The sequence below is a fragment of the Amia ocellicauda genome, chromosome 18 (assembly GCF_036373705.1).
Source record: "Amia ocellicauda isolate fAmiCal2 chromosome 18, fAmiCal2.hap1, whole genome shotgun sequence".
Lineage (NCBI taxonomy): Eukaryota > Metazoa > Chordata > Actinopteri > Amiiformes > Amiidae > Amia > Amia ocellicauda.
The window spans coordinates 3,537,163-3,553,535 of record NC_089867.1 but is presented as its reverse complement, the minus strand read 5'-3'; the positions used below and the strand labels follow the sequence as shown (position 1 = coordinate 3,553,535).

The following is a 16,373-nucleotide window of genomic DNA, read 5'->3' as shown; positions in this document are numbered from 1 at the left end:
TGTACTCAAGGAAATTTTTTTTAGTTATAGACCACTAACTAAAACAATTAAACTGACAAGTGTTACACATATACATAACAAAAGGGACAACACCAGGAATACATCTTATCAGCCAGACCTCCATTACTTGTAAAGTTATGGTAAAAATTAAGAAACAAATATAAGATTAACAAGTAAATGTTAACTGAATTCCTTAAGACGTGGATTTAGATTAAGCAGATCACATATGACTTAGTAAGCAACTACAGCAATCAATAATTTAATTTAAGTGCAGAATATGATTTATTTGGATTTTCAGAAAGCAAAACAAGTTCAAAGCAAAAAACTTACACGAGTCCAAGGGAATGTAAATACAGGTAGTCCTTGCTTAAGTTTATTTCACTTCAAGGTATTTTGGACAACTGTCTCCAGTGTGTGTGGACAGTGTGGACAGGTATAGATTCAGAAGAAGGAAAATAACTATATCTAGGAGTACATGAGGACTCCTCACTTTCTTCATCTGGGCAATGTGAAGTATCTATAAAAGAGGCCAAAGTGCAAAATGTAAAATAAGGAAAGTAATGTTATTCAGCAATGTAATCTCTGGGGCTCTGTAGTAACTGTTGATAACTTGATAAACAGCTGCACTGTTAATGAAATTATTAAAAGATCTAAGACCCTCTATTAAAATGTTTGTCCTAAAGATGCTATTTAATGAAAATATATTACATATCTATTTATTTATTTTCAGATAACAAGCGAGATGAATTTAAGGAGATGTTACACATTTTGAGGAAAACCTGGTGCCATTTAAAGACAAACAACAAGGCAGCAAGTATGTAATTTTAATTTAGAACTGTATTATCTTTCAAGTCGAAATTATTCCCCAAACTGGGAGACTGTTTCCATGGATACCTCAACTAATCATTTTTTCTATCCAAGCTGCCTACAGGCCCCTGTGTGTGTCACTGGAACAGTCCCTTCTTGTTTCCTGTTTGTATATATGGTGACGCATAGCTTGTCCCAGGGAATATGTGGGAAATGGATTATCTTCTAGTTTTATAATTGTATTAGTTATTTCTCCAATATTTAAAAAATCAAGATTATGACATCTAGAGGGTAATGCATTTCATATACACCAATCAGACATAACATTATGACCACTGACAGGTGAAGTGAATAACACTGATAATCTCGTTATCATGGCACCTGTCAGTGGGTGGGATATATTAGGCAGCAAGTGAACATTTTGTCCACAAAGTTGATGTTAGAAGCAGGAAAAATGGGCAAGCGTAAGGATCTGAGCGACTTTGATAAGGGTCAAATTGTGATGGCTAGACGACTGGGTCAGAGCATCTCCAAAACTGCACCTCTTGTTGGGTGTTCCCAGTCTGCAGTGGTCAGTACCTATCAAAAGTGGTCCAAGGAAGGAAAAGCGGTGAACCGGCGACAGGGTCATGGGCGGCCAAGGCTCATTGATGCACGTGGGGAGCGAAGGCTGGCCTGTGTGGTCCGATCCAACAGACGAGCTACTGTAGCTCAAATTGCTGATAAAGTTCATGCTGGATCTGATAGAAAGGTGTCAGAACACACAGTGCATCGCAGTGTAGCGTAAGGTACACTATACATTTTCGTTAAAGAAGTGAATTTAAGTATCATCTTATCAAGAATCCTAGAATCTTGTAGAACTCAATTTCTGTAATATTTGGATGCAGACACCAATTCCAAAGATATAAATTCGCAAATTTATTAAAAACAAAAATAAAATGTAGCACTACACAAGTTATACAAAAAGGGAAAAACTAATTAAAATTCACTTAAGATCAACAAATCAAAGACAAATCACTGCCGTGAGCAAATCAAAGAACATGGAATTGCATATGATAACACACAAATCATTAAACAATATTATAAACACATTGACTACAATACCTGTCAGTAAGACGAAGGTGAGTCTCATTAGTATTGTTAGTAGGACATCAAATAACTATGCAGGTTACTATTTTTGTCAAATAACTTCTCGTTATATATATCAGTCTCATTCACGTTTGGGTGCAGAGAAAGATTCTATAATTTCTTGTTACCACAGTTCCCCTTCATTGATTATTATTCAATGATTAAGGATAGGCAGGGCCACCTATAATCTAGTGTCTATTAACGTGTGGCAATTTAAGAATCAAACAGTTAAACAGGAATGCGAAGATATTTCTCGGCGTTGACAGGTTTTATTTCTAAAATTGTCAAACAAAACAGTTTAATGCAGCACTCATTTATATTTAAGAAAATACTAAATTATATTACACATTCTAAAGTTTATGACTCACAGAATAACATTTCTAATTGGTTTCTCAAATGTCATGAATAATAAACTATAACTGTTAAACTTATCTGAGCATCTGTGGGATGTGCTGGACAAACAGGTCCGATCCATGGAGGCCCCACCTCGCAACTTACAGGACTTAAAGGATCTGCTGCTAATGTCTTGGTGCCAGATACCACAGCACACCTTCAGAGGTCTAGTGGAGTCCATGCCTTGATGGATTAGGGCTGTTTTGGGACCTACACAATATTAGGCAGGTGGTCATAATGTTATGGCTGATCGCTGTATATATTGTCTGATATATATATATATATATATATATATATATATATATATATATATATATATATATTCTATAATTATTATATATCGTCTAGGTGCTGTGGTTGTGACCCTTTGTTTACAGGGTATTTCTCCCACAGCTCGGCTGTAGATCCACAACCTGTTGTTAAATAGTAGAGTCTGCTATGAGAGATCTCACCCATGCAAGGAGCTCCTCTGCCAGCTACTCCTGTACCACAGTCCATGGTCCCTGGTTTGTGAGACTGTCTGCGGCTTTGGTAGTACCCCCGGTGCCCCCACTCCGGACAGTCATTTATTGCAATCTACTATACTCGGTTATGACTACAGATGCCTCCAACCAAGGTTGGGAGCGGTCTGCAATGGCGATGGACTCTGAGGCGGGTGGATGGAGCCCTTTCAGGCTCTCCACATCAACACGCTGGAACTTCAAGCAGTGTTCCTCAGACTCCAGCACTTCCTGCCAGTCCTTCGGAATGAAAACATTTATATATGTTCTAGTCAGGATAGACGACACTGGTGGTTGCCTATATCAATAGGCAATGGCGTTTCCAGGGGTCTTCACCCGCTGGTGATACAACAGGTGTGGAACCACTTCAGCAGGACAGAGGTAGACCTTTTAGTCAAAAGAGAGTCCACCCATCGCCTGCTATGGTTCTACTTCCGTGACTGCTCTAGAACCCTGGGGATCCATGCGCCAGTTCACATATAGCTACACTGTCTCCTCAATGCGTTCCCACCGTTCCCCTTTCTCCAGGTGGTCCTAGAGAAGATCAGGTGAAAATAAGAACTAGTGACAGTCCTGATGGTTGCACCCAGGTGACTGGTTCGCTTATTTCATCTCCCTCCTGGTCAGAGATTGTCCTGGTAGCTTCCCCTGCAGGCGGATCTGTTGTCTCAGGCTCAAGGCCCACTCTGACACCAGAACACTGGCCTGCTCCAGCTCTGTGTCTGGCCTCTGAGTGGGACAGCCTGGTGGCCTGGGGTCTGTAGAGGCGGTAGTAGCCACTATTTAGTCGACCAGAGCTCCCTCGCAATATAATTGATCGCAATATTCTTTTCGCTGGCAGACTTTCCAGACCTGGTGCCAGGACAAAGTCCAGGACACAGTCACCTGCCCCATTGGGGTCATTTTACGCTCAAGGTGTACCTGGCTGCCATCTACGCATGTCCAGATTGATTGCGAGGTGGTGGGGTCTGACTTCTTGGCCTCGCAGTTTTGAAAGGAGCACGCAGGCTTCGGCCTCCTAACCCCCTTTCTCTGCCTGAGTGGCACCATCCAAGACCTCATTTGAACCAATGCAATCAGCTGACCTCAAGCTAGTATCGATGAAGACCGCTATTCTCCTGACAATCACATCTGCCAAACGCGTGAGCGAATTGCATGCCCTGTTAGTACACCCCTCCTGTGTCTGTTTTACAGCGGTCCAGGGTTATGATCAGGCCTACCCCTGCATTGCTTTCAAAGGTGATATCTCCCTTCCATGTAAACAGGCTGGTAAAATTTATAGCTTTCCATCCTCCTCCCTTCTCACATGGACTGCACGAAAGATTGTTGGGGCTCAGACAAACTATTTGTGTCCTATGACACGCTCTTGCATTGGATTGGGGACACCATTGCCATGGCCTCTGAGTTGGCTGGCACCTCGGTGCCTGAAGAACTGGTAGCCTACGTGAATCAAGGTGCAGTCTCATCATGCACACTTTTTCAAGATGCACACTTGGCAGACATCTGTGCAGCTGCAAGTTGGGCCTTGTTGCACATCTTTGTTCAGTTCTACAGGTTGGATGGCACAGAACCAGCTCCCTCTATTAGGAACCTGGATTTGGCATCAGTCTCAGTAGCCCTGAGAGGGACAGGCTCCTGGCCTTGTACAATCTACCTGTCTGCCCCCTGCATAGCACATCCTGGTAGGTTCAGCCTTGAATGGAGCTTGTAAGAACCACTTTCCTTCTATTGAACTATGCCCTCCAGTCGAGCATCCATGTAAGCTGCTCCTGGTTTTTGTGAATAGTGTCCTGTAGAGCGTTGTCTCCAGGGCGTGTTCATGGGGTCATGCAGGTGCTGTTGCCTTGCTGGGCTGCCCTGTATAGTTCGTTCATTGTTCAGCAGTGGCTATTCAGGTGTGCCCTGTCTAGCCCACTTTATGTGCATGTATTAAGTTCATTGATACACAGTAGAGCTTGTGGCCCCACTTGTTGCCGTACTAGTTGAACAAGATGTGGCCATGAGGGGCCCCCACAACCTCCTTCCAGAGCTGGTTTAAGTCAAGGACCCCTTAGCAGGTACAGCCTCGGGGCAGGCTTCCTTGCCCTCCTCCCTTGTGACAGATTGGTTATTCAGTAACCCCCCCACTTTGGGCAGTGCTTTTGACTTGAAAGATAATGATAGGTTGCAAATACAACCCTGGTTATCTTAAAAAGAAAGCACAGCTTGGAAGCTGCAAGGTTGCTGGGGAGTCCAGTAAGTTCCTGTGTGCACATCACAATGTATACAAATAGGAAACAAGAAGGAACTGTTTAAGTGACACAGCTTGGATAGAAAAATGTTTAATTGAGGTATCCATGGAAACTGGTGTAACTTCTCCCCCTTTGGGCAGTGCTTTCTTCTTCAGATACCCGGGGTTACATACGCAACATATCGTTTTACACTCTTTACAGTAAGAGGGTTCAAATTTCAAATGAGAAATTTCCTTTTGAACATGTTGTCAAATTTGCTAACTCACTGAGGTGTATTAAACAAAACAAATTCAGAAAACAACTTTTTTTTAATTAAACAAAAATGTAAAATAAGTTACACCTATAGAAGAGGATACTGATCTGATTTAAGTAATTTGAGTTAGATTAATAACCAATTATTACTGTATGACTAAATCACTGCAGGGAATTTGGTTGGTTGAACTAATGAGAAAAAAAGCACTGTGAGCACTAGTCTTTAAAATATATATTACAATGTTTATGCATATCTAATAAAGAATGTCAGGTAGTCATTTTCTTAGTTCATAATACAACACTGATCTCTGGTTATTTGACAGTTGCACATTTCTAATTATTTACAGTAATTGTTTCTATGTTTTATAAATAGATCTGAGAGCAGAACTGATAAGCAAAGACATTTCCGATGATGCAATGGTTTATGAACTGCTTCCAAAAAAGGGATCCATCATGCAAACTGTGACAAACTACCTGATTACATTGCAAAATGATTGTATCAGTAGTGCTAGAAAGAAGACTAAAGAAACTGACAGGTAAATCCAAAAATGTAAAGATATGTTGGCTATGAAGTTGTTTCCTTGTGAAAGTGGTAATTCTGTGGAACATTCAGCTATGTGTTGTATATGCGCTGTAATGTCTCACCATGATAACCATCAAAAGCAGGAAATATAAATTGAAAAAAGTCACACCACCTGGTTTGGCTTGGAAGGATTCTGTATTGAGGAGCTAAAGGGAGGAATCACAAATAACTGATTTCTGTCATATGAATACATTTTAACACAGCTAGTTACTGTACAACATATTGTGTCATAGTTTAATATTTGTGACTCCCCAGGGCTGGGGGCATAATAATAAACATAAATACTCAGCTGTGCATAAGATCCTGCAAAAAAGCTGAAGGAAACCATTGCTATCAGCTTATACAATTGTATTCTAAAGTAGTCACAGACTTAATCTGAGATTATTGGTGACTGATTTAATTTATATTAAATTATGTATAATTCATTATTTATTTATTATTATTATTATTATTATTATTATTAATCATTATTAATTCAGCCTTGAAAAAAAACAAAAGATTGATCAGGATTCATGTAAGCCTTTGACTGGCACTTACATAATACTGAGTGTGGTGCCTGATGTCACAGGAAATTAAGTTGTTTGGCGCTGGCCTAGATATTTAGTTTTTAGAAATCTACTACATTTGACTTAGTTGTCACATACGTCCATTACATTCTATTATATCTGAAACTGAACCTAAAATAGATTTTTACACCAAATAAATAGAAATCAACTAATTGTTTTAACTTTGCAGGTCAATTTCAGCTAATGAAGTAAGGCCGTCTTATGTAATCACCTGTGATCCTGAAAATGACTTCCTACCAATAGCCTTGTCAAATATTCAGTATGAAGTTAATGAAGATGGTAGCAAAACTACTGATTACAACTTCAGAGAACTGGAAATTCAACTCATAAACCGCTTCATCAGTAGTAAACCAACCATCTGCTTAACGGTGAGAGTAAACTTCATCCTTATTTATACCTCCAGCAGTGAATATAGATTCCCTACATTTAACATTAGGTAAGAGAGTTCAATGAAAGAAACAACTAAAGTATCAATGTGGTTACAATGTTCTACTACCCTTTCTCAGTAAATGACTAAATAATGTCTGCCTATGCACATTAAATTGAAATATAGGATGTGTCAAATATCATGTCTACAGATTATCTGGTATTGAGATGGGATTGGAATATAACCAGTTATCTTGTTATTTCTGACTTTCTTCTTCTACACATAATAAAACAGTAATGATTGAATGAATCAATTTATATTCACAGTTATAATTACTCTAATGTCAATGGCAGTAAGTGTGTTGATTATGTTAAAGGAATAATGTATGTGTATCATTTGCATATTTGCGGTATAAATATTTTAAAAAGTTATTATTTATACTCTGTGCATATACAATGTAAGTACACATACAATTCGTAATTTTAATGCTATTCTTTTGTTTGTTATAATGTTTCAGACAATTCCAACTGTTGAATTAAATAATGTACGGACAGTGCTCTCATTTTTCAACGAGATGGAGGGCAAATTGGTAAGGTTAAAAATATATATACAATCAAAATAAAATACTGATCCTGTGATCAATGGTTACCTAATTAACATTGTAGTAGTAGTAGTAGTAGTAGTAGTAAGATTCTGCAGTGAATGAGGGATACCATGTTCTGGTGCTCTGCTTTAAATTATTGGTATTCTCTTGGCAATGAGATCCAACTTACAACATTGCATTCATTAATTTATTAGCAAACAGGGGGCATGTGTTGCATAAACAACTCCACCACCTTTAAACCCTGACATATATAGTGAGGGAAAAAAGTATTTGATCCCCTGCTGATTCTGTACATTTGCCCACTGACAAAGAAATGATCAGTCTATAATTTTAATGGTACGTGTATTTTAACAGTGAGAGACAGAATAACAACAAAAAAATCCAGAAAAACGCATTTCAAAAAAGTTATAAATTGATTTGCATGTTAATGAGGGAAATAAGTATTTGATCCCCTATCAATCAGCAAGATTTCTGGCCCCCAGGTGTCTTTTATACAGGTAATGAGCTGAAATTAGGAGCACTCTCTTAAAGGGAGTGTTCCTAATCTCAGCTCGTTACCTGTATAAAAGACACCTGTCCACAGAAGCAATCAATCAATCAGATTACAAACTCTCCACCATGGCCAAGACCAAAGAGCTGTCCAAGGATGTCAGGGACAAGATTGTAGACCTACACAAGGCTGGAATGGGCTACAAGACCATCGCCAAGCAGCTTGGTGAGAAGGTGACGACAGTTGGTGCGATTATTCGCAAATGGAAGAAACACAAAATAACTGTCAGTCTCCCTCGGTCTGGGGCTCCATGCAAGATCTCACCTCGTGGAGTTTCAATGATCATGAGAACGGTGAGGAATCAGCCCAGAACTACACGGGAGGATCTTGTTAATGATCTCAAGGCAGCTGGGACCATAGTCACCAAGAAAACAATTGGTAACACACTACGCCATGAAGGACTGAAATCCTGAAATCCAGGCCTGTCTGAAGTTTGCCAATGAACATCTGAATGATTCAGAGGAGAACTGGGTGAAAGTGTTGTGGTCAGATGAGACCAAAATCGAGCTCTTTGGCATCAACTCAACTCACCGTGTTTGGAGGAGGAGGAATGACCCCAAGAACACCATCCCCACCGTCAAACATTATGCTTTGGGGGGGGGGGTTTCTGCTAAGGGGACAGGACAACTGCACCGCATCAAAGGGACGATGGACGGGGCCATGTACCATCAAATCTTGGGTGAGAAACTCCTTCGCTCAGTCAGGGCATTGAAAATGGGTCGTGGATGGGTATTCCAGCATGACAATGACCCAAAACACACAGCCAAGGCAACAAAGGAGTGGCTCAAGAAGAAGCACATTAAGGTCCTGGAGTGGCCTAGCCAGTCTCCAGACCTTAATCCCATAGTAAATCTGTGGAGGGAGCTGAAGGTTCGAGTTGCCAAACGTCAGCCTCAAAACCTTAATGACTTGGAGAGGATCTGCAAAGAGGAGTGGGACAAAATCCCTCCTGAGATGTGTGCAAACCTTGTGGCCAACTACAAGAAACGTCTGACCTCTGTGATTGCCAACAAGGGTTTTGCCACCAAGTACTAAGTCGAAGGGGTCAAATACTTATTTCTCTCATTAACATGCAAATCAATTTATAACTTTTTTGAAATGCGTTTTTCTGGATTTTTTTGTTGATATTCTGTCTCTCACTGTTAAAATACACATACCGTTAAAATTATAGACTGATAATTTCTTTGTCAGTGGGCAAACGTACAAAATCAGCAGGGGATCAAATACTTTTTTCCCTCACTGTATTGTGTGTGTTATTGAGGAGTAGCAGAGACCACATCTGGCACGAGCTTGCAGGATACTTCAACTGAACTTTATTGACATCTCTGCTGAATACAATATCGAACTCCTCCCAGGTGGGAGTGGCTAAGGGAGTGGTATGGAATTACCAGCACAACAACATACAACAAGACAGAGTTGTGTTCAAGGGAGGGATGGGTGTTGCCTGCTGTGAGTGACTGTGAGACTCCTGCTTAGGCTTCTAGAACTTAGTTGATTGAGAGATTACTTCAGATGTGGGACACTTTTTAATTTGAACTAATTGAAATATTAGAATATAAAAACGATATAAAAAACGGCACACATTCAAAATGAATCAGGAAATAGTAGGAGTTGTTAGGGGTAACATTGAATAATGTCTTAAATTATAGTCAGAAGTCCTATAAGCATTAATTTAAAAAATGATTGTATATATTATAAAGTTTAAATTACTTCGATTTATCATTTTAAAGTTTCCTGCTTATTTAAAAATAAATTATTTTATAGAATCCACATTAAGTATGATCCTGTTTCCTGTTTTTATATATTGTGACACAAACAAAGGAAATCCCTCTATGCCGGGAGACTGAACACCTTGCCACCTTTGGGCAGTGTTTCCTTTCTCAGATAACTGGGTTTGCATTCGCAACCTGTCGTTATCTTTCCAGTCGGAAGCACTGCCGAAAAGCGGGGGGGATACTGAATAATCAATCCATTGCAAGGGAGAAGGGCAGCGAACTGGTAAGCCTGTCCGAGGCTGTACCTGCTAAGGGGGTCTCGACTGAACCAGTTCTGCAAAGAAGAAATGCTCTACTTTAGGAATGTGTGTTGCTTTTACACAAAGAAAAATCTATTTTATTTTATTTCTCTAGGAACCTTTGCCTGTAAACTCTCAGAACTACATCATGAACAACTTGAAAATTGTCATTGACATTTCTTCAGCATTATCTACTTTAAAAGTTGCCATTGGGTTCCTAGCTTTGAGAATTGGAGACCCAGAAGAGTTGCTTATTGACTACATCAAAAAGGATCTGAGAATGGAAGACAGAGCACAAACTCTGAATTCACCGGTAACTGTGATAACCCTTCTATACTATTGTCATAACTTCATAACTACAATAAGATAACAATGTTCAATGTTCTTAAATTCGCACTTGTGAATTTTTCTTTCATTGTTTAAGTTTACATATTGGGTTGATTTTGGTAATATTTTCTGGATTGCAAATTCTTTAATCCAGCTGATTCCTGTCCTTTCACGTATCTTTAAAGGGAAGGGAAGCACTTTTCACATTATATACATGATATGTTTATATCCCATTATTTTATTGTTTGTGTAGTATATGCTCATATGATCATTTCTTTATTATAATACCTTTATGTATTTGTATGTAGCTAATATTCATCACCTATTTCTGTTCCCCTTTAATATGTATGTGCAGATTGCTTTCAGGAAAGGAAATGTTCAAAATATAAAATGAATACATGTTCATGTCTTAATTATTATTATTATTATTATTATTAATAGTAATAATAATAATAATAATAATAATAATTCTGTTTTACAGGTCTTACAAACAAGCAAGGTGAAGCACATTAAATCACTCTGGCAGTTGCTTTCAACTAAACGATCTGTATTGCTTGTACAGATGAATCAGGTAATTCTGGATCTCTGATATCCACATTTTATATACAAGTAGATTGAAAACCAAATTAATTACTCACAATTGCACCTTTTTGATTCTACGAAGCTTTTCTGAAAACAATCCTTCTCAGCTAAAATAATACAAATCTTCAGTCCTACAGATTACTGTTTGGAAAATGCAGATTTTTGTATTACTATTTAGAATTAGGTTACATAAAATATCATGAACAAGTATTGAATTAAGATCTTAACTGACCTTAGTAAAAAGTTTAAATATAGTTAAATAAATACACTCACCTAATGGATTATTAGGAACACCTGTTCAATTTCTCATTAATGCAATTATCTAACCAACCAATCACATGGCAGTTGCTTCAATGCATTTAGGGGTGTGGTCCTGGTCAAGACAATCTCCTGAACTCCAAACTGAATGTCTGAATGGGAAAGAAAGGTGATTTAAGCAATTTTGAGCGTGGCATGGTTGTTGGTGCCAGACGGGCCGGTCTGAGTATTTCACAATCTGCTCAGTTACTGGGATTTTCACGCACAACCATTTCTAGGGTTTACAAAGAATGGTGTGAAAAGGGAAAAACATCCAGTATGCGGCAGTCCTGTGGGCGAAAATGCCTTGTTGATGCTAGAGGTCAGAGGAGAATGGGCCGACTGATTCAAGCTGATAGAAGAGCAACTTTGACTGAAATAATCACTCGTTACAACCGAGGTATGCAGCAAAGCATTTGTGAAGCCACAACACGTACAACCTTGAGGCGGATGGGCTACAACAGCAGAAGACCCCACCGGGTACCACTCATCTCCACTACAAATAGGAAAAAGAGGCTACAATTTGCACAAGCTCACCAAAATTGGACAGTTGAAGACTGGAAAAATGTTGCCTGGTCTGATGAGTCTCGATTTCTGTTGAGACATTCAGATGGTAGAGTCAGAATTTGGCGTAAACAGAATGAGAACATGGATCCATCATGCCTTGTTACCACTGTGCAGGCTGGTGGTGGTGGTGTAATGGTCTGGGGGATGTTTTCTTGGCACACTTTAGGCCCCTTAGTGCCAATTGGGCATCGTTTAAATACCACGGCCTACCTGAGCATTGTTTCTGACCATGTCCATCTCTTTATGACCACCATGTACCCATCCTCTGATGGCTACTTCCAGCAGGATAATGCACCATGTCACAAAGGTCGAATCATTTCAAATTGGTTTCTTGAACATGACAATGAGTTCACTGTACTAAACTGGCCCCCACAGTCACCAGATCTCAACCCAATAGAGCATCTTTGGGATGTGGTGGAACGGGAGCTTCGTGCCCTGGATGTGCATCCCACAAATCTCCATCAACTGCAAGATGCTATCCTATCAATATGGGCCAACATTTCTAAATAATGCTTTCAGCACCTTGTTGAATCAATGCCACGTAGAATTAAGGCGAAAGGGGGTCAAACACAGTATTAGTATGGTGTTCCTAATAATCCTTTAGGTGAGTGTATATACTAATACAAATATTTATATTTGCAATTATTTTCAGTCTGTATATTTTTAAATAAATCCCTGATGTTTTTTGTTTTGGAAAATTAAAGTACTGCACTACATGATGGTAGAAGTCCATGACAATGCTTTATATATAAAAACTGTGGAGTAATGGTTAGGGCTCTGGGCTCTGGTCATGGTTTCAATCCCAGCTATTGGCCACTGCTGTTGTTCCCTTGAGTGAAGTACCGTACCTATATTGCTCCAGTAAAAAAAGGGCAGTTGTATGTAAAAAAATATAATGTGATATATTGTGCCAATTGTAAGTCACCGTGGATAAGGACATCTGCTAAGGAATGTAATGATAATAATAATAATAGATGTTCTTCTCCTAAATTTACCATTATCTCTTTTTGTATTTGTACAACAGAATCCTTTCTTCATGATAGACAAACAGTTCCATTTTGCCTTAAGTGAAGATGAAGAGAAAACTTTGGAGACAAATCTCAAAACACTCAATCTAGACTTCTTGGTCATTGAGCTCCATGACTTAATTATGAATCTGGATGCCATGGACATTAAACCAGATTGGGGGTAAGACTATTTTTTAACTAGTTTGAATACATATATGACTACTCTGCAGACAAAGAGTGTAAGAGCTAAGTAATTATCAGGTTAATTTCTCACATTTAAGGAGTCTGTCTCGAAGTGTCCCGGGATTACAACAGCGCCCCACCACATACTAAATAAAATAAAATGTGTATATTTCTTCCTGCGCTCTTGTATCTGATGTTGGAGACTGTGGGGGTGAATTGTCGTCCATATCAACACTTTCACACGAAACATCCGCCCCAGTAACATCACTTTCATTGTCATCTGCCATTGAATACCAGTGGTTTATATCAGTGAATGTCCTGGTGTGTTGTCACACACTCTCGGTCTTCCTGTTACAGGAATCAACATTTTTTTTTTTTTACGGTCTAACAACAAATGTGCTTTTTTTCCATCTGATAAGCAACGGATGTGAATTAAACTTTCAGGACATATTTAGAAGGTTTATGTACACCCTTTAATGTATATTAATTTTTAAAATTTACTCAACTGCCACTTCGTTGTCAAGCCCCTCCTCAACCCACCAGCCCACACTTTGTCAGCACCAAACCCTGCACTTCATCAACAACCCCCCAACCCCCTTTTTACAATGTCTGGAAAAGCCACTGGGGCTATAAACAACAATTCTATACTCAGATGTAGCAGAACACAAGCAACATAAACCAAGGCACTAAGTAAACTGTACACATAACACACATTTGTAAAGGAGGAAAAACACACAAAATCAGAAGCCCTACTATGTCACATAAACAGACCAGGTGAAGTGGAATACAATATTTTTGTCAAGCCTGTTAAAACATCACAGTGGGTTTCTCAAAGGTTAAAATACACAATACCAACATCAATGTAAGAATATAACCCATAAATAATGACTTATTATTCAATTTTATTCAATTTGAAGGCCCTTTCTTTATTAATCAGTATAAATAATAAATACTATACATTCTTACATTTGAGTCATGTATACCTGAGAGGTAATCTAGAAGAGAAACAGTGAGCAGAAATAAAACATAAAATAATATCCAGCTCACTGGAAAGATAACAAATTAAATTAAACTCTTTCTAACTTTCTTTCAGCTTTCTAACTGTGTCAATCATTCTCTGATGTGACAAAATATTGGGGGCGGTTACTTGGTCTGAGAAGGAATAAAAAATCTCAGAAAATATTAACAATAGTGACATATTCTGGAAACAGACAGTCTACTGATAAAAATAAGACAGAAATACAAATGGTACACTGAACTTCTCTCCTCACATAAAATGCGATCAAATTTGAAGGATCTGTGACCGTTTGAGTTCCCCCCATACCCCCCCCCCCTTCTATATCTTCCAAAGCAAACTCAAAGTCACAGTCGCGGGTCGTAATGCAAGGTAATTGCTTGTATTCGTGTCTGCGTTTGTGTTTGTGTTTGAGTTTGTGTTTGTGTCTCGCTCACTTTTCTCCAATGGATACCGAGACATTTATGATGGGGAGTCGGAAGGTTTATATAGGGTGCCATCCAGGAAGCACCTGGGTCTGTGTGGGAAGTCTGGGAGATGTAGTGTATTATCTGTCTCTTGTAGTTCAGTGGAAAGAAAGTTGGGTATGCAAGTGGGTATATATCGACCCTCTATGACCTGGCCCCATGCCATGTTACAGTATGCTTAACAAAATTTCGCCATGAAAAATGAAAGCAGAAATAAAGATGTATTAATGGATGGAATGAAAGATTAAAATAAGCAGCAAACAAAGTGCTTCCACATTAATTCATGCCCATTTTTTTCCACAGCCTTACTGAAACCTTGGAACCCTTCTTGGTTGGCAAAGTGGATGAAGAGTCATACATTCAAAAAATCACTGATTCCCTCATGAAAGGCTTAAACACTAGCCAGATCATTTCAGTATGGAAGAAAGCAGTCCAAATTAGAAAATTCTGAAAGGATTTAAATCAAACATGACATTTAAAATAAATAATTCAGATTTATGTTTTACTTTTTAGAAGCAAAATAGTTTCTTCTTGGGCATTGCATATTTTTTGTCATTGATTTTGAGAAGATGTTATGGTGTCCTCATGCATATTAATTTCTCTAAAAGAACAAAAGTTAAAGATTTATTTCACACTATGTATGTTTTAGAATATAATTTCAACAAAATGTTTTGATGCATGATTTTACATATCTGATAATGATGCAGGATGCTATAGCTAATTAAGAATTAAGTTTAACTTTTTACAAGAAAATGTTTTTTTCTTAATATGTTTTTCTGTTTGTGTTTATTTTAAGTAGATGTTTTTATTTGCTCAGGAGTAATTTCACTAAAAGAACAACATATGAATAAAAAGTAAATGCTTTCACACAAAATTAATATATGTTTTAGAAGATAATACTAGTGTATGATTAAATATGTCTGATAATGATGCAGGATGCCATAGCAAAAATAAACCACTGTTTCTGCTTCTGTCAAAAATATTAATTTGAAAACAAGGTGAAAATAGTATGAAGATGTATTGTATCCCACAATAATGTTGCAAAAGGGACATATATTGATTTTATTGTTTAGCTAATATGGCTTATTTATCACTTTCCTAAATATAAGAGAAAACATAAGTACAATGCTGGTGTTTGTGGAGATATGCATATTTTCCATGTATAGCAGACTTTAAAACTGGTTTTAGAACCAAGTCTTTTGTTGTAGACATATCTTACATCTTAACTTCACATGTCCTTTCCTTGACTCTTGTTGTATCACACTTTATTTCACAAACCTGAGATGTAGGAATCAGGTATCGCTTCATAGATATTGGATGTGATAGTATACTGCCAGCTTAATAATGATTGAGTCATGTTTCTTATTGCTTAAAAAGATAAAATCAAATAAAGAATATCTTACAACCCATAGGATCTGGACTTTTTCTCACCTGTTGCATCAGGTGGGTCATACAATGTTTATATTTACCAATATATTTTATTTTTCAGAAATGTAAGCAGTGATCCAGTGCACCTTTTTGAAAGGAGGGGTGTGTAGAGGGAATTTTAACTTGAGTTTAACTTTTGTCCAAGGGCTGTGAACTTGAGGTGTGTACATTCTGAGGGGTTGTTTCCAGGGTTGCTGAATTTGCTGAGATCACAATGATTAATCAGTCTGCAGATGTGATGTGGGGACTGTGTAGCTAACATGAAACCAAGCATTTTTCCAACCATTCTGTATTAGTTAGCTCCAAAGCTCCCAGGTCTCATCACTCCAAGTTTAAAATGCTGAAATAGCAAGTCACTCTAAACTGCTTTAACTTAACCTTAACTCTGAATTGATAAAGAATGAAAAAGGTTTACTATTAAGAAATGTAAAGAGCCCTAGACAAAACAAAACTTATAGTAGTACTTTTTTCTCTTCTTAATAATATACAGTGAGGGAAAAAAGTA

General features: G+C 38.2%; 1 protein-coding gene across 1 annotated transcript in view; it reads left to right on the top strand.

The window, feature by feature from the left end:
* Positions 1–15,843, top strand: part of LOC136713732 (E3 ubiquitin-protein ligase rnf213-alpha) — a 112,436-nt gene extending 96,593 nt beyond the window's left edge. The window contains exons 49-56 of the mRNA XM_066690935.1: positions 731–814; positions 5,685–5,847; positions 6,630–6,828; positions 7,345–7,416; positions 10,111–10,308; positions 10,804–10,893; positions 12,793–12,956; positions 14,744–15,843. Of these exons, the coding sequence (XP_066547032.1) occupies positions 731–814; positions 5,685–5,847; positions 6,630–6,828; positions 7,345–7,416; positions 10,111–10,308; positions 10,804–10,893; positions 12,793–12,956; positions 14,744–14,891 (1,118 nt within the window). The 3' untranslated portion in view covers positions 14,892–15,843. The remainder of the gene's footprint in view (positions 1–730; positions 815–5,684; positions 5,848–6,629; positions 6,829–7,344; positions 7,417–10,110; positions 10,309–10,803; positions 10,894–12,792; positions 12,957–14,743) is intronic.
* Positions 15,844–16,373: the final 530 nt, after the last annotated feature.